This window comes from Pseudorca crassidens, chromosome 7, assembly GCF_039906515.1.
Source record: "Pseudorca crassidens isolate mPseCra1 chromosome 7, mPseCra1.hap1, whole genome shotgun sequence".
NCBI lineage: Eukaryota > Metazoa > Chordata > Mammalia > Artiodactyla > Delphinidae > Pseudorca > Pseudorca crassidens.
In genome coordinates this window covers 10,043,444-10,066,500 of record NC_090302.1, presented here as the reverse complement: position 1 = coordinate 10,066,500, position 23,057 = coordinate 10,043,444, and the positions used below count along the sequence as shown (strand labels likewise).

General features: G+C 37.9%; 1 protein-coding gene across 2 annotated transcripts in view; it reads right to left on the bottom strand.

The window, feature by feature from the left end:
* The window catches only part of MAPKAP1 (MAPK associated protein 1), a 236,967-nt gene that overhangs the window by 184,801 nt on the left and 29,109 nt on the right, over window positions 1–23,057 (bottom strand). For both annotated transcript variants that reach the window (XM_067743307.1, XM_067743308.1), the window contains exons 3-5: window positions 18,281–18,608; window positions 15,726–15,815; window positions 4,012–4,160 (exon numbers count right to left, since the gene is read on the bottom strand). In XM_067743307.1, coding sequence (XP_067599408.1) covers window positions 4,012–4,160; window positions 15,726–15,815; window positions 18,281–18,539 — 498 coding nt within the window. In that variant the 5' untranslated portion in view covers window positions 18,540–18,608. The remainder of the gene's footprint in view (window positions 1–4,011; window positions 4,161–15,725; window positions 15,816–18,280; window positions 18,609–23,057) is intronic.

The following is a 23,057-nucleotide window of genomic DNA, read 5'->3' as shown; positions in this document are numbered from 1 at the left end:
CTATGTGCTATATCTCAATACTCATCAGGAAGACACACTACCACCATCTCATTCCACATACGAGGACTGCAGCTTCATGAGGTTAAGTAACTAGCCTGAAGTCATACCACTAAGTGGTGGAATTAGGATTTAAACTCAGACCTTACTACAAAATAGATCTGCTTACAAACTAAATTACACTGCCTCTCCCCATGCTAGGTGCTTTATCCTATTCGATGGTCTCATCAGCTTGTTAGGAAGGAACTCTTAATTTCTTTGCATAGGTAAAGAAACTGAGATTCAGTGAGGTGAAAAACCTGACTGAGGTGACACAACTGATAATCAGTACCATTTCTTTGTTAGTAACTGTACTGACTGGAGATGGGTATCTGAACTTCTAAGGGTCTACTGATGATGATAATATTTGTAAACTCAGTTTAAACAAAATAGTGATGACGATGTACTAGCTAAAGCTTCTCAAGTGATAAGGCATGGGAAAAGGGCTAGATACTTTTTAAAATAAGACCTCTTTTGAAAAAGGTGGAAAGACAGGGCAGAAATCCACATATTCAGGGGCACTTAAATCAGTGCTGAATGTTCACTGCCTGTCACTCCATCGCTTCAGAGCAACTCCCTGTCACGCCCAACATTTCCCACTTTCAGTGAGATCAGGACTGACACAGGAATTTTCCTATTGCCTCACCTCTAAAACAGAGGTTGGTTTTGTTAATGAAGCTATTCAGAAGTCCTGTTTTTAACAAGCCCAAAGAATTTAGGCAGATGGCTGAGCCTGGTTTTGCCTTGTCCGGCTAAGCATTCCCTAAAACCACTTGCAATCTGTCCTGGTCTTTTTTCAAATGATCAGTAAACAGAGTTATTAATAACCTATGAATCTAAAACAGTCACGGATAGCATTGCCAATTTGTCAAAAAGATAATATAAACATAGTAATTAACCTGATCAAAAAACTGTAAAAATTACAATAAAGCATATACCTAAGTACGGCCTTTCCCTCTCGACTACATGCCTTCAAGAAATTAACCAACCACAGTTTTAAAAAAATCAAATTATTAACCAGCTACAGGAACCAAAAACTATTTAAAAGTATTCGCTTTAATTTAGTACAATAACTAAGAGATGCTTACCCTTAGAATCACTAAAACCAACAATTCAGTTTGCACAAATCCTTAAAGACGCCTGCTTACTTACAGTGTAACTGTAAAGCCACACCAAAAACAAAATCCTTTTTTCAAATCCAATGCTAGTTTAATCATAAGCAGGATTTCACAGCAGTTAGTCTCTTGAGGAAATAGATAATTAAGTAGTTTTTTAGCATATTTAATTAGACCCCAAACTCTTCCCTGTCCCCTTCTCTCCCCAATTATGTACCATTTGCCCAAGAGACCTAAGTAACTCAGTTAATTATGTAAATAAGGCAAGCGTTATTCCCAAGAAAAGCATTGTGAATATTTGTAATGGAAAGAACCACATATTTTACTGGCTTTAACAAATCTTTGCAAAAAAAAAGAGGGGGGACTATCAAAAAACATGAGAAACTCTTACATTTGAGGCAAGAAACAGGGAGTTCAATGACAAGATGGTGAATCATTAAAACAGGACACTCATTTCACTTCTTAAATATGAGCTGAATAAAAATAAAATAATTCTAAGTTACAACAGTAACAAAAATTTAGTGCTGAACGTCAAATGATTTATGGGAAGAATCAATCTGGAAATTATTAAAGTCGACTCTCACAGAAAAGGCTTTATTATCAAGGGGTTGACATGATCTTAACTCTCGAGGCAGCCATGGTGCTGTTATAACTACTACAATCCCATTATTATGCAATCACAAAATGCTAATTTCATCATTTTGAGGTGTTATTTGAATAGTCATTTTAATTTCTAGGTTACGAAAAGGCTTGACTCAAGTATAATTCTCTATTAATCATTGAGATGTCATTGAATATCATATTGATGCATTTCACAAAGATAGACTAATTTAATATGTACAATACAATATCCTTCAAATATTAAGCCACTTTCATTACACATCTGCCAAATGCATCAATATTAAATAATAGATGAGAACATGGGTTTAATTGTGTTTTAGCAATTGTAATATGTAGGATAATAAAAAAATAGCACTGCGTCACAAGACAGACTTATCGATATATAAATCTTTCTTAATCAATTGTGCAATGGTGACTGGGCCATGCTCACATCCTTTGCTGATTAAAAATAGACCTGATATGACAAAAACATCGAGAGTCGTAAGTGTAAACACATACCTAGCAAAAATAATACCTTTGTGACTGAGGAGATGGCTTCTTTATTTTATTTTTTAATTTCAAGTTAGGTATATATAACAAGCAGAGTTCACAACCTTCTAACAAGGTTAGATTTGGATAATCCTAAGTAATTTATAATAGAATCTAATAGTATAATGAAAATTCTAGAATATAGTATTTTAAAAGGTCTGTGCTACTTTGTTGGCATCACAGCATTATCAAATACTAATTACTCCAGCAATTAACTGCATCCTCAAACAATGATAGGCAATGGAAGCAAATAAATTCTAGCCATGTAACCTAATCCCAATAATAACATCTCACATATCTAAATGAATCGATTGTAGTAGTTAAGAAAAAAATCCCCTACAGTCCAACTCACTAGTTTCCAGAGGCTGACATTCCTGTCCCCTAGGGGGACCCTTCCTTCTCTTTGCTGCATTCCACAAGAAGAAACAGGAAAAGGTGGCAGGGGCAGGCTGAAGAGCAGCTCTTCACAGGATACAATCTCTAATTTACTGGAAGTGCTTTCTTATGTTTTTTGGAGAAAACTCCTGAGCATATTAGGATTTTATACTATTTATGCATTTTGTTTCTAGTTTTTGTTCTCCTTCCCCGCCAACATCAATAACCTCATGTGCCAATGTCCATATATGCTTACTTAAAGCAATGGAAACATGCTGAATTGTATGAGGTGAAAGTGTTTCAAAGAAAAAACATCTCCTTGCTCAGGTGACAACGGACAGAACCAGCATATAACCAGGACTTGATTATAAAAAGTGCAAACATAAGCAAAGAACTGTATCTTTATTAATTGCAATGGTGTTGAAATAAGAAAAACTGTACACAATCCCCCCAGGCAACAAGCTATCACTCAGCACGCCCACACGACTGCCAGACAGCAAACATAATGGCAATAAATATAAAAATCAACTGCTACTGTCCTGAAAGAAACCCAGCTCAGCTCAGCACAGAGACAAAGAATGGCAGGGAATGGGTAAGAGAGGGTGCTGCATGTATTGATAGAACTATATTCCACCTAAAATAGTGGCCATTTTTCTAAAAGGAAAACAAACACACTTTAATTTAGCAACTGCAAACTGTCAGAACAAACAGGAAAAAATTAAGCCATCCTGCATAGCCAGTGTCAGACAACAAGATTCAATAAAACACTGACATGCAAAGCAATGTCTTAGAATTCTGAAATGAAGCTCTCACCTCTACAATTTCTGGAGTTATAATCAAGAATCAGACAAGACAACCCAAACCATCCCCCAGAACCACTTTCATGGCTTTCCAAACAGTCAGACCTTGATTAATCACAGCCCAACTAACCCAAACCTTAGGAGAGAAACACTTAGGAGATAAGACAGGAACAGGAACACACACACACACACACACACACACACACACACACACACATACACACACACACACACACACACACACACACACACACACACACACACACACACACACACACACACACACACACACACACACACAATCTCCAGACTGTTTTTTGTTTTCATCCTCCCAAACATATTACTGTGGAAACCACATTAAGCCCAAATCCACACCTTTTTACACCCTCAGTCTTAGGAAATGTGAGTGACATTCTATATTTACTGAGTCCCTTTTGAAACCCTAAATCTAAATCTAATAAGAATAAGAATAACAACCAACAATAATTCCATCCAACTGAGGTTTTACCTAAAGGGATAGTTTCACGTTGACTTACCTTGCCATCAAATTTGGAATACTCGTTAAAGGGGTTATTCAGCTGCAGAGGACACTGCTCCAGGCGTACAGATAATATTGACTGCTTTCCAGAATGTGGAGGTTTCTCTTTGAGCGACTTTTTTTCAAATAGTGACTTTAACTCCTGGGCTGTGATACAAGAGGAAGATAAAAACATCTTTGTGATTACAACACAGAGAGATAGCCTGTCTACCTTCCCTAAAAAGTCTTCCTTGGAATCCAGAGGAGGGAGTGTCCAAGACATGTTTAGGTCAGATATGTGCAAAAAGTCTCACATATATGTCTGTGCACTGAAAGAGCAGAGCACTGAAAAACACATAGGTCAGGTTTGTCAACTTAGAAAGACTAGGGTTTAAGGAAGGGGGCAGAAGGCAGACAAGCCAACAGAACAGCCATTTTGTAAGAGCGCCCACAGCTGTGAGACCTGAGATTCAGCCTGGCTTTGCCACTAGCAGATAGATGTGTGATACTGGACCATTCACTAAACCTCTTTGGACTTGTCAAACCAGATTATCTTGAAGATCTCTCCTGGCTCTAATATGTGGTTTTGAAGTTCTAGTTCTTCAAGGTCAAGGTCCACCTCCTAATCCTCTCACACTTTCCAATGACACCTAGCACACAATCTGGATGACAAAGATGAGGAGGAGGAAAAGGAGAAAGAGTATTTTTAATAATAATAGCTAACATTTACTGAGCAAACCAATGTATCTCATCTAATCCTCATAACAAGCTTATGAGGTAGATATTTGCATTATCTCAATTCTGTCAACTGGAAACTGAAGCGTAGAATATTTTGATTAGCCCTAGGCCACACAGCCAGTAAGTAGCAGGGCTCAGATTTGCACCCAGCCATGGCTCTTAGCCATTAGGCACTAATGAACAAAGTAGACCTTCAATAAATTTTGTTGCATGAATCAATGAATAAAATAATGATTGAAGGAATTCAGATTAAGTTATTAAATCAAAACCTTCAGCACTTATTCATTAGTGAACCAAGACAAGTTAGTTCCATATCTTCTCAAAGATCATTTCATTCTCTATATTAATCTGAATGTCATTTAAGGTGATAGCTGGATGATAAGTACATGGGGGTTCATTATACTTTATATTTTGTGATGTTAGAAAATTTCCATGCTTTACACTTTAAATGAATCAATCATAGATCTTAAAATGTGCAATAAATAAGTTCAACCCATTCCATTCTTGAGCATAGCCAACTTGAACTGAGATCAAACATAATTGTGAAATAGTCACTTAGAACTTTTTAAAAAGGTAACAAAATTATTTTTAACAAACCAGTGGGGGAACTTTATCAAACGAGTCCTTATAGATTTAAGTGGCAAACCAGGAGAAAAGGATCTAATTCTTTTTTAAAATGTGGCACTTGACTATCCAATCCAGATTCTGAATATATAAGTACATGTGATCAACAGATTAATATGTTAATTATATATTAATACCAACAGATTAATGCACATTTGAAAAAGTTTTAGATTACTATTGAAGTGGTATTTTAAATATTGGAAGTACTATTCTACCTGTACTCTATCAATAATTTTATTGCTACACTTTGGAAAAGAATAATCTTTTATTAAATACCTACTAGGAAAAAGTAAAAACAAAAAACCTACTAGGGGCCAGGAACAATGCCAGGTGTCTTCTCATCCTATCCTCACAATGATCCTGAAAGACAGGTTACCAACAGCTCCATGAAGAAACTGAGGTGTAGCAAACATAAGTCCCTTATCCAAGTCACTCTACTGTTATCAGTAGGGTTAAGTGTGAAGTGATGATATATTAACTCTTCCATTCTCAGACTAATTCACACTTAGACCTCTCCCCTCAACCTGTGACATTTTCCCACTTCCTCTTTTGCTTCCTACATCACGGAGAAACAGAAACAACCAAAAGAGAACTTTTGCATGCTCTCACCTGCACTTCCTCCCACCTTCCCTCCCATCACAACATGGATGAACTGCCTATGCCCTTATCAGATCAGCCCCTCCTCTGTGCACTAGATTCCATCCACTCTTGCCGACTCAAGGGCATCAATCAAGCAATTCTCTTCCATCTCGCTTCCATTTTCAATTTTTTCTTCTTATTGGGTCAGTCTCATCAGCATATAGATACTGAACTACTACTCATTAAAAAAAAAAAAAATTCTCCTGTACTTCCATACTCCCACCCAGTTACTACCCTATTTTTCTGCTCCTCAAAATGGTTGTCTATATTCTTGCTGTCTAATTTTTCTCCTCCCATTCACACAAACCCACTCCAATCAGGCATTCAGGCTCCACCACTTCATCAAAGCACCTTTCAATGAAGTCACCAATGGTTCCCCTGTTGCTAAATCTACTGGTCAATTTTTAATCCTCATCTTACAAGGCCTCTTGGTAGCAGTTGACATTTCACTCGTTCCTTTTTGGAATCCTTTTCTTCACTTGCTGTCCAGGCTACTCCTTCTCAGTCTCCTTGCTGATTCTTCCTCCTTCTTCCCTCAAATCTTTGGCATTCCCCAAGGCATAGTGTTTGGGCCTTTTCTTTATCTACATTCACTCCCTCAGTGGTCTCACCCAGTCTTATGATTTTATATACCACTTTAGGGAATTCCCTGCTGGTCCAGTGGTTAGGAATCCGGGCTTTCACTGCCGGGGGCCAGGGTTTGATCCCTGGTTGAGGAACTAAGATCCTGCAAGTTGCATGGCAGGGCCAATAAAATAAAATAAATAGGTAAATATCATTTTACAAGAGGCAAAACTAAATTGCAGTGATACAAATCAGAACAATGATTGCCTTTGGGGAGGAGACTAACTAGAAAGAGGCACGAGGGAACTTTTCTGGGGTATAGAAATGCTGTATACTTGACTGGAATGCTAGTTACACAGGTGTATGTTTGGCCAAAGTCATCAAACTGTACATTTAATACCTATACATTTCAATATATGTACAGCATACCTCAATAAAAAAATAAATAAGGGAAAACCTAAATAAATATCCTCTGTATGCTGATAACTTCTAAATGATTATTTCTAGACGCCCTAAAATTATAGATTCAACTTCATATTTCGCACCTCCACTTGGATGTCCAATAGGTATCTCAAACTTCACACGTCTGTAACCAAACTCTTGATCTTCCCCACAAACCCGCCCCTCCCACAATTTTCTTCTCAGTTAATGGCAACTCAATTTTGCTAGGCAAAAAACTTGGGTGTCATTCCACTTTTCTCTTTCTCGCACATCCTATCCATCAACAGAAACTTAAGAAGATAATCCAGAACCACCTATAGCTACCAAAGCTGGATTATTACCACCACCTTCAAACTGGTCTTGTTTCCACCCTTGCCTCCCCCACCCCAACCCAGACCACTGTCTCTTCTCAACACAGCAGCCAATGAGTCTTTTAAAATACAAGTTATAGGGACCTCCCTGGTGATACAGTGGTTAAGACTACACGCTTCCACTGCAGGGGGCACGGGTTTGACCCCTGGTCAGGAAACTAAGCTCCCGCATGCTGCCTGGTGCAGCCCAAATTTTTTTTTAATTTTAATAAAGAAAAAAAAAGTTATAAACTTCAGAATAAGAAGAAAATTGATAAATCTGATGACATAAAAATAAAAACTTCCTGGGCTTCCCTGGTGGTGCAGTGGTTGAGAGTCCTCCTGCCGATGCAGGGGACAGGGGTTTGTGCCCCGGTCTGGGAAGATCCCACATGCCGCAGAGCGGCTGGGCCCGTGAGCCATGGCCACTGAGCCTGTGCGTCCGGAGCCTGTGCTCCTCAACAGGACAGGCCACAACAGTGAGAGGCCCGCATACCGCAAAAAATAATAAAAATAAAAACTTCCTAATATATAAAGATTCTCAAAGTAGAGAAGACACTGACCAACAACCCAATAGAAAAATGGACAAAAAATATATAATATCCACAGAAAAAGAAATTCAAATAGCTCTTCTTTTGTGTGGTATGCGGGCCTCTCGCTGTTGTGGCCTCTCCCGTTGCGGAGCACAGGCTCCGGACGCGCAGGCTCAGCGGCCATGGCTCACGGGCCTAGGCACTCCGCGGCACGTGGGATCTTCCCGGACCAGGGCACGAACCCGCGTCCCCTGCATCGGCAGGCGGACTCTCAACCACTGCACCACCAGCGAAGCCCCTCAAAGAGCTCTTAAACAAATGGAAAGATGTTCAACCACATTTCATAATAAGAAATATGCAATTTAAAACTATACTACGAGGGACTTCCCTGGTGGCGCAGTGGTTAAGAATCTGCCTGGCGGGCTTCCCTGGTGGCGCAGTGGTTGAGAGTCCGCCTGCCGATGTGGGGGCACGGGTAGTGCCCTGGTCCGGGAGGATCCCACAGGCCGCGGAGCAGCTGGGCCCGTGAGGCATGGCTGCTGAGCCTGCGCGTCCGGAGCCTGTGCTCCGCAGCGGGAGGGGCCGCAGCAGTGAGAGGCCCGAGTACCGCAAAAAAAAGGAATCTGCCTGCCAATGCAGGGGACACAGGTTCAAGCCCTGGTCCGGGAAGATCCCACATGCCGCGGAGCAACTAAGCCTGTGCGCCACAACTTCTGAGCCTGCGCTCTAGAGCCCGTGATCCACAACTATTGAGCCCGTGAGCCAAAACTACTGAAGCCCACACACCTAGAGCCCGGGCTCTGCAACAGGAGACGCCACCGCAATGAGAAGCTCGCACACCGCAACAAAGAGTAGCCCCGGCTCACCGCAACTAGAGAAAGCCCATGCACAGCAATCGAAGACCCAACACAGCCATAAATAAATAAATACATATATTAAAAAAAAAAACCAAAAGACTATACTATGATACCATTCCACTTCTATCAGGAAACAGACACTCGACACATTACTAGAGGGAATGAAAAACAGCAAAATCTCAATAAAGGGGAATGTAACAATGTCGAAGAAAACCATATATTTACCCCTTGGCCCAACAATACCACTTTCAGGATTCTGATCCTAGAGACACTGGCAAAAAAACAAAACTAAACTAATATGCATGACGCTTTCCACTGCAGTCCCATTTGCAACAGCAAAAGCCTGAAAACGATCAAATATCCCTCAACAAGGGACTGGTTGGCTAAACTATGGTACAACCACATCATGAAACCTATCTCTACGTATTGCTCCAGAGTAATTCTCAGGATGTGTTGCTAAATGAAAAATGGATTGCATAAAATAGTGTGTATTATGCTATCTTTAATTTAAAAAGAGGGGAATATGAATGTAAATATGCTTATATATATTTGTAAGTGGACAGAAAAGTCAAAACCTTTTTTAAAATGACTATCTAAAAGAGTAGAAGACAAGGAATGAGGCTAGATTTCTCTGGTTTACCCTGTTTTATGTATTTAACTTTACAACCATGTAAATGTTTTGTGTAATTAATAAAGAAAAAGTGCAACCTCTAAAAATAAAAGCAAAATTAAAAATGAACTTAAGTGTAATATTTAGTTGGCAGTTTAACTACAAAGAGAGGAATTATTTTAAGTAACTTTATCATATAGTAATTTGACTGTACATTCCCTATTAGAACATATCAAAAAGACAAAAAAAAATCTTAAACTGTTTTCACTAATCATAATGTTAATAATAACATTGGTATTTCTATTCTGGAACCAAGATTTTCAGCATGAGAAAGCATACATAAACATAAAATCAAAAGTAAAAATTCCTAAATCTGAATTGGAATTATCAGCATTAACTCACAATGTATTCTCTTTAAAAATTTATTTTTTTCTGAGCTATACTCCCTTAAAAGGCCTACAAGGAAAACAAAAATCAATCCAGTGAGCCCCCCTAGAGCTCAGTTGTGGTCTCTTAATGCCATTTACCACTAAAAAGAATCAAGACTCCCTGGAAAAACAGCTGATTCCAGATTTGGGGAAGAAAATGTGCAAGATGAACCTGCAACATCTTGTTACACAAGAAAGCAAGGAAACTATGAAAGATTACTGGAATTGTGTCAAAAGAACTTAGCAGCAAATGTGAAGGGACTCACTATACAAAGGGACAATTTCAGCATAAAAAAAGAATAACTGCAATGAATTGAAAAATATAAATTATGCTTAAAAACCCATGAGTGCATAATGATACAAAGGGAAAAAAAACCCTCATTGGTCATCTACATGGGATGCTAGGGAACAAACTCTTCATTCTGAAAACAACTGACAAAGGTAAAGAAGCAAGCATTTATCCTGCTGTTCTTGTAGGGACTATACTTGAGGATAGCCAATAATAGATTAGGGAAAGTTCTTCATATAAAACAAGTTGATAAAATTAGAAATCACTATTTCACACCTCTTAATGAAATAATGAATCTAGGTGATACTCATTAATGGCCACTAAAACTATCAGATGAACAGCTGATGGGAGTAATTTAATAATGGATGGTAAGGCCTGATTCCACCATCAATCTTGTTACAAAAAACACAGTAAGACATTCCATGTTTCCTAAAATGATGCAATAGAAAATACAGATCAGCATGTACACAGTGTTCTTACCAAAAATCAAACTTCAATCTGAGCAATTCTGTAGATCTAACCACCAGTTTATAGGAAATAAAGAGGACAGAGGAACATATTAACCATGGGGATATGATTAGCAAAAGCCAGAATGTAGGAAATACTATGGGACAAAATGACCCAGTTTCTTCAACTAATAAATTACAAGAATAAAAAATGAAAGAGAATCTATAGATTAAAAAGGAAATGAGACACATTGCCCAAAAGTAAGGTGTGGACCTTAGATCTAGACCTGAACAAACAAAATGGGGGGTGGCAGGAAAAAAATTGAGACAATCAGGAAAATATTTGATAATAGTAAAGAATTCCTGCTAATTTTTGGAGGATAGTGGTAGAGCAGTTTTATTACATGTTAAAAAACACACACGGCTTCCCTGGTGGCGCAGTGGTTAAGAATCCGCCTGCCAATGCAAGGGACACAGGTTTGAGCCCTAGTCCGGGAAGATCCCACATGCCGCAGAGCAACTAAGCCCGTGTGCCACAACTACTGAGCCTGTGCTCTAGAGCCCGTGAACCACAACTACTGAGCCCGCGTGCCAAAGCTACGTGCCTAGAGCCCGTGCTCCGCAACAAGAGAAGCCACCTCAATGAGAAGCCCACGCACCGCAACGAAGAGTAGCCCCCGCTCGCCGCAACTAGAGAAAGCCTGCACACAGCAACGAAGACCCAATGCAGCCAAAAATAAAATAAATAATAAATAAATAAACAAACACGTAAGTATTTAGGTATGCAATTATATGATAGCTAGGATTTGCTTAAAAATAATCTGGGAGGGGAGGGGAGGTGAATGTCTAAATGACACAAGACGAAACATATATTGCTAACTGCTGAAGCTGGGTGATGGGCACGTGGGGTTCATGACACCATTCTCTCTACTTTTGTATATGTTTGAAATTTTTTTTTCTTTGTTTTTGTGTTTGAAAAATTTTATAATAGTTGTTTTAAATGAAATTCAAGCTAGGAAAAAAAAAAAGTAAAAAGTAAGTCACACATCATATCAGTACTCTGATCAAACCACCTCACCCAGGGTCCTTATAGGACTGTGCATGATCAGGTCTCCCACTACTTACTTCTCTGACCTCACTCCTTCCCTTGCTTACTCTACTCTAACCAACAAGCATCCTTCCTTGCTATTCCTTGAGTACATCAGTCACACTTCTGCCACAGAACCTTTGCACTTGCTGTTCCCTCATCTTAGAACATTCATCTCCCAGTATCTGCCTGGCTCACTCCTTCACTTCCTTCAGATCTCTGCTCATCCACCACCTTCCTAATGAGACCTTCCCTGATTACCCTATATAAAACAGCTCAATCCCATGCCTAGCATTCCTTACCGACCTTAGTTGGGGGATATTGTTTTCTATGCCACTTCTCCCATTCTGACACCTGACCTCCTATGTTCGTTTAAATGCCTTTCTCCCTAACAACCTCCACGAGGGGAGGGACTTTGTCTTGTTCACTGCTCTACCTTCTAGACCTATAATAGTGCATAACTGCCTTTGCATACTGTGGGAGCTAAATAAATACTTGTTGAATGAATAACTCTGGATCAGAAAAGCAGAAAAAGTAGTTGTGGGGATAGGTAGCAGAATGGGAGGAGGAAGGAGAGAGCAGAGGGTCACAAAAAAGCAGAGATAAGATTGGAAAAGGTCACAGAGCCCTTCTTCCTGGTTCTAAGCCATTCATAAGACACAGCTATACTTCTTGAGTTGCTCAACTTCAAGCTGCTCTTCAACTTTGACTTCACTTGCTTTTCATTATTTTCAACTGAAAGTTTTTAATATAGAAGCTTTGGTACCTTTCCTGAACATTGGCTGTAGCTGACACACAGAGAAAGAAAGGTACAAGGGAACCCCAAAGACTCCTCAATATTCAAAGCTCCAGGAGCAGCTCCTTTCTGCCTATGGTATGGGAGAGAATGGAGCACAGTGGAGAGACTACAGTGTTTGGGATCAGACTGGCCAGGAGAATTCTGACTTTGTAACTACTTGTAAGTAAGTAACTTGGGAAAGTTAGTTAGCGCCTCTGTCCTCCAGTTTTCCCACCAATAATACAGAAATATTAACAGCTAATTTGCTCTGCTTGCATGAAGATGAAGTAAAGTTAGTGGCTGGCATATTATAATTCAGTGGTGCTCAGAGCTGGTTACCCATCAGAATCACCCAGTGAGCTTCTGAAAAATATATATTTGTGGACCCCAACCTCTACCTACTGAATCAGGAATTACACAGACAGGGCCTAGAAATGTATATAGAATGTCATTATAATGTGTACTTTTGGGTGCATTTCTGACTTTTATACAGCCATTGTATCTGGGAACTGTTGTCTTAAGAAACCAATAATAGAAGTTATAGTAAGAAAACTTCAGGAATATTCATAAGTAACTGATAAAAACTACATTACTGTTTTAAGTTATTATTTAACTTCACATGTAAATAGCCTTGAATTCCAATTAGACTTCAAATTTCTTAAGGACAGGAATCATGTATTCCCCAAAGCACCTAGCACAGAATTACTACGCACACAGAAGTTGTAAAAGAAATACTTGTTAAATGACTCAATAAATAAGAATAATCAATTTTGTAAATAATATACCAACACCATTTTAAAACAATAAAATTAAAAATACTAGTCTTTGATTTGAGATTATTCCTGACAAAGCTGTCTTCCAATGACATCGTCTTCACATTTATCCATGCAGTTTTAGTTACAGAAATACTAAAAGAATCTTACTATAAGGTATTACATTTACCATGTGGTCTCGTGGCATATGGGTCAGTAGGTTCATAAAGAACTTCGAGGTATGGACCAGATGGTTTCTAAGATCCCTTCTAACTCCTCTATGAAAAGGAAGCATTTAGGCAGTATCTTAAAGAATAAACTGGATGTAGCAGATAGAATAAGTGTGGAAAAAGAACATTCCATGGGAGGTCATCATATTCATAATGATGATTCTTCTAGTGGGAAATGAAATAAAACAAAGATAAAAAACAGATGAAAGGATTTTTCACAAAATGTAATTAGCAGAAAAAGAATGAGGAAATGAATGAATGATTACCTAGCCAAAATTCCCAATTAATATCAAAATGATTTTGTGGTGGCATTTCTTGCCAAAAGAGAGTATGTATTTGAGAGATGTGTGAAAATAGAATGGCTGATCCATTTGCCAGGGAGATGTTTAATGGACTGCGAACTCCACTTTTCTAACACATTTCAGGATAACCAGAGTGCCAGTCTGTGGTAATGATAGAACCCAGCTTAACAGAAAATTCAAAGGCATTCTTCTGTGCATTGACGAGGTTCACCCTAACCATCAAGAGTAACCACCAGGCAGGCTACTGGTCTGGCCAGAATCAAGGTCAACATCTCAAAGCATGGGCAGGCACATTAAGGAGCTCTTCCAGAAATAAGATCACAGTGTCAATTACTGAAATCTCTGAGACAGAAATAAAGGGAAGGAAACTGAGGGAGAGAGAAGCAGATATACATAATGGACAGTGTGGTTAAAATGAAAGCCAACAGGGGACTATTTGTTTCTCCAGCACATTCTGTGAAACACTGAACAAAAGTTAAAGTGGATTAGACTTTAAGGAGTGGGCGGGGGAGTACCAAAACTTATTAGATGCATCAAAATGTAGGTTGAAGAAATTACTTCTCACATTGTGAAAGGGGTTAATGAAGATACATTTGAGATGCTCTACTCTATTTATTAATTTATTTATTTATGATCATTTTAAGATATGGAAGTGAAGAAGGCAAAACAAAGGGTAGCTGGAGCGATGGGCTTATTAAACTGGCTCTGACTTCATTAAGGAGAGATAAATAGGAAAAACATTAAGACATACAAAAATATTGAAGAAAGTAGACAAAATAAAAGATATAAGGGTTTTCCAGTTTATGCTAAATATAACGGAGAGAAGTATTAACTAGATCAACAGAAAAGGCCAGCCTGGAGAGATTTTTAAAGTACCAAGAGCAAAACTAAAAAGACATTCAAGAAGAACTATAGGAAGTCACGGAAGTGAGATACAAAAAAGAGAAAGAAGTGGATTTCTCATTCTAAACAGTCGTTATTTAGAAGCAATCATTAAGAAAATCATACCCATTGAACACTCCTGGGTTTACAATTGCAGTAGGAGAAAGCAATAACCACTTTATATGACATGGTTTAGCAGAAAGAGATTGGCCTTTACGTGCAGACAGTGCTAGATACAAAACATGGCTCTACTGCACCACCACTTCCTAGCCTTGTAACTTTAGAAGTTAAGCCTCTGTGACCCTCTGTTTCGTCTGTTAACGACAGCAATGATACCTACACCTTCTAAGACCATTGCATTGGAGGTAATGCACATAAGGTACTTACCACAGCACTACGTAGGTGCTGCTGTTAAAGTGATAATCATTAATATTACTGGTTTCATAAATATTATGTAGCAAAGGAGTCAGTCAGCAAAAATTGATTGGACATGTATTATATGCCAGAGTGGTAGTGGGAGGTGCTAAGAAGATATAAAAGACAACTGCAGACATTTATTTCAAAGGAAGAAAAAAAAAAAGTCTAGGAAACATGATAAAACATTAGAAAATATTTTAATAGCATTCTATTTTGTACTTTCTCAAAAAGTCTTCTCTCCCTGCTGAGATTGAAGCTTTGAAAATATATAAGACAGCCAGCTTTTTAATGTATCAATACATACCACATGAACACATACTGCAAATGCTAATACCAGCAACATAATGGTCTGTAAGCTAAAGGAAAAGAATTAGCATATATGCAAAAAAGATTGTTATTGGGGATAATGAGGCAAGGGCAAGTCTAGGTTAGAACTGCCAGGAGGGACCTACAATCCAGAGGCCCATCCAAATCATAGGTACACCTTGGCTCTAAGAACAAGGTACTGGTACAACAGTTTCTACAAAATATGCCCTGCACTCGTCAATTCTTGTGATCCAGGAGAAGGAGTGGCCAAAAAGACAAGACCTAAAGAACACACAGCTTCAGCAGGCCAAGGCACCCAAGTGAAAGAGTTCAAAGCTTAAAACACAGAGGTATCTGCCTAGAGGATTTAAAAGGATGAATTAAAATTAAAAGCTCTTATATAATAATATAAACTAAATATATAAATCTCAAATTAACAATTAAAATTATTTCAATTTACCTGATTGCTTAGAATTTCTTTCTTTCCACTGAATATTTTTGCATTTGATCTGGTTTTGTCTCTCTTTTCGGAGTCGTTCTAATCTTTGAGCTTGAAAAGAAATATTATAACTATAAGTTTGTCAATGAAAGTTTACTATAAACAAAGACATAATTAACTACCTTTATATGAATAAAGATGTTTTATATTGCATATGTAGGGAAAAAGTCATAAAATTTTAAAGGTGGCACCCCTGAAAAGCAAATACCAACAAAAACATGAAAATATTCTTGATTTATAATTGAAATTAGAGGATATAAAACATTAATAGAGATCATAAAGATAGTATTAACATGGAAGAGAATAATAAAATGTGAAAACTTCTGTGATTAATATGACATTTCATTATATAAATCATTAATAACGGTCTTAAAGGAATTTTAATGCACAAATGAACTGAAGTGAATATTACATTACAGGAATAAAATTACTGTTATGAATTACTCTACCCGTTTCAAAAATTAAAGATAAATGAACTCAGACTAGACTATTAAAGTTTTAAATATAAAATCCTTTATCTAAAAATCATGAAAATTATAAAATGTCAAAGCTATATAAATTAGCATAGCTTTTCTTCAGTGGGCTGAAACAGTTTATAGGTAGTAAAATAAATGATTTGTATCTTTGTAACATTAGTCAAATCTTAAAAAGAACAATTTTTCTTATACAAAATTTTAAGATATGCTGAAAGGATTAAAAAGTAAATTCCCTGGTCGCTAGGATACCTCACAATCCTAATTAATTATTAGCATCCAAGTACTAGCTTAAGAAATTCCAACAACAATAACAAAAGCATCATCTAAAATTGTACATTTGTGATTATATTACCACTGGCTGATCAACCTTCAAAAGTCAGTGAACTGATCTTTTAAAGAAATACTGTCCAGCATACATTAACAACTGCTGCAAACGGAGACTACAATGGAAAAGAAAGTCACAACTGATGTCACCTCTTCAAATTAGTTTCCTCTTGCTAATCTTCAACTTCCTATCCTGGCACAACGCTAATAAAATAAATAAATAAAATAAAGTTTTCTTGCAACCATTTCCAAGATAGGAAATCTTACATTCCTGCCTTAGCCTTGTGGTAGGGAAACACTGAAACTAATCTTGCCAGAAAATTAAACTATGCTGGCAAAAGCATTCTGACAATGTCACTATATCTAACCAAATTCCACGGAAGAAAAATACATTCAATTGCAATTAATAAATGTGAAGGGTACAGCAAAGTAATATAATCATAAAGCTCTCAATTTAGCAGCATTCTCCTACTGAAATCCATTCAACCTGTCATAAAAGATATCATCTCAATAACTTGCAAGGAAGTCAGTTTCAACTAGAGAACCTAGAATCAATGGTTCTAAATTATATTCAAACCTTCACTCAAATCCTATTTTGATAAAAGTTCCTTTAGATACTGGGAAATGCTATTAATTATTTTCATCACAAGAGCAAATTATTCTTTGTAGATGTCACAGAATGCTGAATTCTGAACCAAAACCTTAACATGCTTTGCACTGTGAATTGTATCCTGCTCTACCTGCAGTACTCCTTTACATACATTTTACATTTGGACTGTGAAAATAAACATATAAATATTTTCAATGTTCTACTATATATCCTGCCGTTACTTTTCCTGGGAGTTAGCAGGTTATTGCTACTGATTAGGAGATTATTTTTTTTGATTATCTAAAAAAAAAAATTATTTTGTAGAATACCCTGTCATATTTGAACTAGATTATAAAGTCTAAATAATTTATCTAAGTAAAGGACTTGGTTTATCACATTGCCCTTGAAATGCTCCCAAAAAACTTAAGCTGGAAAAGGGGAATGATAAGTGTTTCAAAGCTAACGACTAAATAGATATATGCTAAAGTTGAGCATTTTCAAGCCACAATTATCAAAGGGTAGAGATCAACTAAATAATGGTAATGTATCAAAAACAGGGCACCTTTTCTAATCTCACACCCAGTGTAGGAATTCCTACTAAAAGCAGGCCTAACAAATATTCAGTAGCCTCCCTCCGAACCCCATACCCCGCTACAATTCCTCCAGGGCAAGAACTGTCTCGGGCAGCAGCACCCTTGGCTGGTCAGCTCTCTGTATTAAAGTTTCTTTATCATGTCAACCTGAAATCTGCCTCCAGGTAGTCTGTCTACTGGGAATAATGTTGCTCTGTGAAGATACACGAAACAGTCCACTTCCCTCTCTACACCGTCACTTTTTAGAAACAGAACGCTCCTCTCATAGCCAACTTTTTCACCTATTCTTCCTCTGTCTGCTTCCCTATCCCTCTTCTGTCTACCTCCTTCTAACAGCATCACTCCAGAGACTCTCTCCATTCACAGTCGCAGAGATGGAGAGATTGCTTAGACTCACTGTTAGTGTAATACATGCACATTCCTGTTAATGCACAGTAACTTTCCCCATTAAACCCATGCCAACATTATGCATTATTCTATAAGATTGTTTACTGATTTAAAGCTCAGAAGACATGACTAAAAGGCAATGTTTACCTGTATTTGAGCGTCTTCTAATACCAAAGTCCCAACTTGAGGTAATATCGACTGACTGGGCATATACATAGCCCTGAGTCTCACCATTGCTTCCCTGAATTTCTGACCCACTGTCTCCAGGCATTGAAGGAGGATGAATCTTCTCTAGGTCAACATCATGATCAATGAGAACCATCTCACACATTCCTGTGTCATCACTGGTCACATGTGACTGTCGAATATGAGCTAGAATGATAGTTGGATTGTCCAAGAAGGCCATCCTTTCTGTGGGCCAGTTTCCTTAAAAGGCTATTTTCTTCTCTTCATATTGTTTCACGGGCTCACCTACCTAGAAACACGATGTACACAGCAACATTTAAGAATAAGGCAGAAAATGACTGAATCATTTTTCAAACAAATTCAATGTGGTAAAATGCTACCTTGAAAATCAACATTTGTCCCTGTAGCTAGGAGCTTAAAAGGATTAAGTCCAAGCTGAAAGGAAATCCTTATAAGCTCTAGGGGCTACCACTCTAGTCAATGAGATCTCCATGGTATCAGAGAAGATGGCTTACTCTTTTACAAAACAAGTAACAGTAACTCCTTAGGCCATTCAAAGTATATAACCACTGTTAAAACAATAAATTTTCCTTTCTTTCTCCCTTCATTCCCATGCAGTCTTCTCATTACTTTATAAGGTCATGGGGGAACAAGCTGTATTTTCCTCAAACGATGTGCTAAAGCATGAAACTGTATTTCAGTTTACATTTCCCCCTCCTGCCATATGGTTGTGAAATGTCTAAAAGGGCACAGACAATGCTTCCTGAGTTACCAGGAATTTTACAAAAACGGACCACCAAAGTAATTTTGTTCAATAAATACATTTTTCTTCCTTCTGATTTAAGATAGTATTGTGCTTTTAAAATAAAACTTATTAATCAAACTTGTCAGCTACCAGATTAATTTCTTATTTTAGAAACCTAATTATAAGAACTGCTTCCTGAATCCTGTTAAAACTGTAACAATGTTTATTCTGGGAACAAAATGGTACCTCCTCAGTTAAATGGGAATACTCAACAAAGAAAATATTACAGAACAGTAGTTAGGAACCTAAGGGCCTATAGGCAGAACTGGGTTCAAATCCTGGCCCTATCACTTGCTAGCTATGTGATCTTGGTCAAAATAACTTTAACCTCAGTGAGCCTGTTTTCTTTCTTCATTTGTGAAATGGGGATTGCAGGGAAGAAAGGATATATAGAATATTAGGTAGGTAAAATGCTCAAAAGAACAGCTGGTACATAATTTAAAATTAGCTGTTATTAGTAATAATGATGATGCTGATGGTAAAAATATCATTACCAACTTCAGTTTTCAATTCTTGTTTAAAATAATCCTAAAATATATCAACAATTTATCCTTCTATCGTTAAGTTCACAGCAGGTAAAATAAGTGCATGCTTCCTTTGTAACACAGGACTCTGCAGGTCATCTGGGTCACCTCCCTGCTCCTCTAAAAGCATTATGAAGTGCAAGGAATGTGAACGGTAGACTGAATATGTTCCTAGGAACAGTCCTAGAAGATATTTATTTTTAGAAAGACCTAGAACACCAGATTTTCTTGTCATTTGTTTCTTCTAGAAATGGAACATAGGGGGAAATCTAGTTTAAAAATCATTATAGCTAACTGAAGTTTTTAAATTTTTTGTCTGGCAACATATCCTATTAACCTCACCTGGTGGATCTTAAAGATACTGAGATTAAGAGTAAGTTTGACTAAGGAGCATCTCTGATCAAGTGAATTACATTAATTTTCATTTTTTCCCTTAAATATTCACTAAGTACTTACTTTACACTGAAGCTAACAGGAAATGCAAAGGTGAGTAAGGTATGCCTGAGTCAAAAAGTTTATACCCTAATATAGACTTAGTATATTTCCTAATATCATGGGATTCTTCTAAGTGTCAAATATCTGAGACATTTAGTCGCAGAAACAATAATGTCAGCCCACCACTTTAAGTGTATTAATCAGAAAAAAATTACAGAAATAAAGGGAAGCATTTAAGTTTCACTTGTAAAAATAAGTTCTTATATAACCACAAAGATGTATACAACCATAGATTTAGTTATGACAGTATTTGTTTTGTAACAGAACCATGGAATCACAGATCAACAGATCTACAAACATCTTTGTAGCAATCACGACAAGTATCTTCCCGATGAAAGTGAGGCAACTAGGCACCAGCATAGGGGCAGGTGTTTTCAACTTCATATTGATTAGTTCTCCCCTGCAAAAACAAGGGCTTTCAGTGAGAAGCCACATATTTAATGGGTGTTCTGGCACCAAAAAGTCAAAGGACAAAGCGGCAAAACTACACTGGGGTACCTTCAACAGAATCTTTTTCAGGAAAATGAACCTGTTCCATCACCTCTTATGAAGAAAAGTTATGGGCAAACACTTCTGAAGGCACATACCAACTCCCTAACTATCCTAACAGAACAGAAGCCCCCAAAACGCCCTAACATGAGCAGATACCTTCTCTATTAGTACACTATGACTTCATACAGTGAGGAATCTGTAGGAATCACTCAACAAATATTTATTCACTTCCAGTTCTGACAGGGCTCCCACAGGGCTGCCCTGGGAAACATGTTTTCCACCTCCTATGATGTACTTGAGGATTCAGACTGGAAGTTCCACAAGGACAGGGGCCATAATACCATATCCTTTCTGGCAACAAAGAATCTTACACACAGCTGGAATTCAATAAATGTTGCTGTCTGACTTCCAAGGACTACACAATTTTGTTTCAGAGATAAGTCATATATGAGCATGTCGTGTGTAAGTGTGATTATAAAGAAAGAATTGCTTTTTAAAAAAATTAATAAAGGCACAAGAGCTTCTCTACAATGTGCCCTTCAAAATTGTCACCCTTCAAAATTGTCACTATCAACTTATGCCAAAACTACTTTTCACAACCAAAAGAATACATTTTAAATCACTTGGACAGCAGCAAATTATCATTTGAAGGTAGATATGATTTCTAAAACAAAGATATTCCAAACACAGACAAAAAAGCAAGTTATTTTCTCTGATCAGTTGTGCAAAGGTCAAAGATCTTTAAAACCAAATGCTGGCAGGGGTTCAGAGAAATGGGCACTCTTGTGCACTATAAGAGGGAATGAAAATTGGGACTTTTTAGAGGGTAATTTGGTAGTATATATCAAAGTGTAAAACATGAATACCCTTTGGACAACCCCACTTCTAGGATCTGCTCGAAGGAAATAACTGCAAAAATATTTGTCTCAGGATTGTAATACTGAAGATCTGAAAGTAACCTAAATATCCATCAACATTGCATATGCCAGGACACATACATACAATGGAATACTACACAGTAATTAAAAATACTTGGTAAAGAATGGATAAACAAAATGTGGTAAACACGTAACAATGGAAAGTTACTGAGCCTTAAAAAGTAAGAAAATTCTAAGACATGCTACAACATGGATGAACCGTAAGGACATTACGCTAAATGAAATAAGCTAGTCAGAAAAGGACAAATGCTTCATGACTCCACTTATATGAGGTACCTAGAGTAGTCAGATTCATAGAGACAGAAAGTAGAATAGTCTTTGCCAGGGGCTGGGGGGAGGGGAGAATTGGGAAGTAAGTGTTTAATAGGTATGTGTCAGTTTGGGAAGATGGAAAAGTTCTAGAGATGAATGGTATTAATGGCACATCAATGTGAATGTGCTTAATACCACTGAATTGTATACTTAAAAATGGTTAGGGGGCTTCCCTGGTGCCGCAGTGGTTGAGAGTCCGCCTGCCGATGCAGGGGACGCACGTTCATGCCCCGGTCCGGGAAGATCCCACATGCCGCGGAGCGGCTAAGCCCGTGAGCCATGGCCGCTGAGCCTGCGCGTCAGGAGCCTGTGCTCCGCAACGGGAGAGGCCACAACAGTGAGAGGCCCGCGTACCGCAAAAAAAAAAAAAAAAAAAAAAAAAAAGGTTAAAATGGTAAATTTTACGTTGTACATACTTTACCACAATTTTTTAATGTCTGTTAAATGCCAGATTAAACAAATTTAAATAGGCTTTTTTCTTGCTGTTTAATTACAGCACTTCTCAAAGTTTTTAAACTACTAATGTATTATATATTGTGAATCTCCAAGAGGGGGTAATCTAGTAACGTAATATATTCCAAATTCCAAGCTTATTTGATCCCTAGACATTTTTTCCTCTAGAAACACTAAAACATATCAATGTATAACTGAGTTTCACAGACATGGTTTAGGGATGCTGCTCTTCACTTTTACAAATGGCCTTGAATGCCTTCCCTGAACGTCACCAATTCTTGACTCTCCGAGATAGTCAGTGCTTTTTAATATATACCATTAAGCTATCAGATAAACAATAATTAGATTGTTAGTAGATGTCCTACTTTTCAGATTTTCCCACTTTCTAACTCCAGGTTCCTCAAAGCATAAAGATTTGTTTTACTAAAAATGGAAGCAGGGATTTCCCTGGTAGTCCAGTGGCTGAGAATCTGCCTGCCAATGCAGGGGACACAGGTTCGAGCCCTGGTGCAGGAAGATCCCACATGCCACAGAGCAACTAAGCCCATGCGCCACAACTACTGAAGCCCGCACGCCTAGAGCCTATGCTCCACAACAGAAGAAGCCACCGCAATGAGAAGCCCCCGCTCGCTGCAACTAGAGAAAGCTCGCGCGCAGCGCAGCAACAAAGACCCAACACAGCCAGAAAAAAAAAAAAGGAAGCAAAAGGGACAACCACA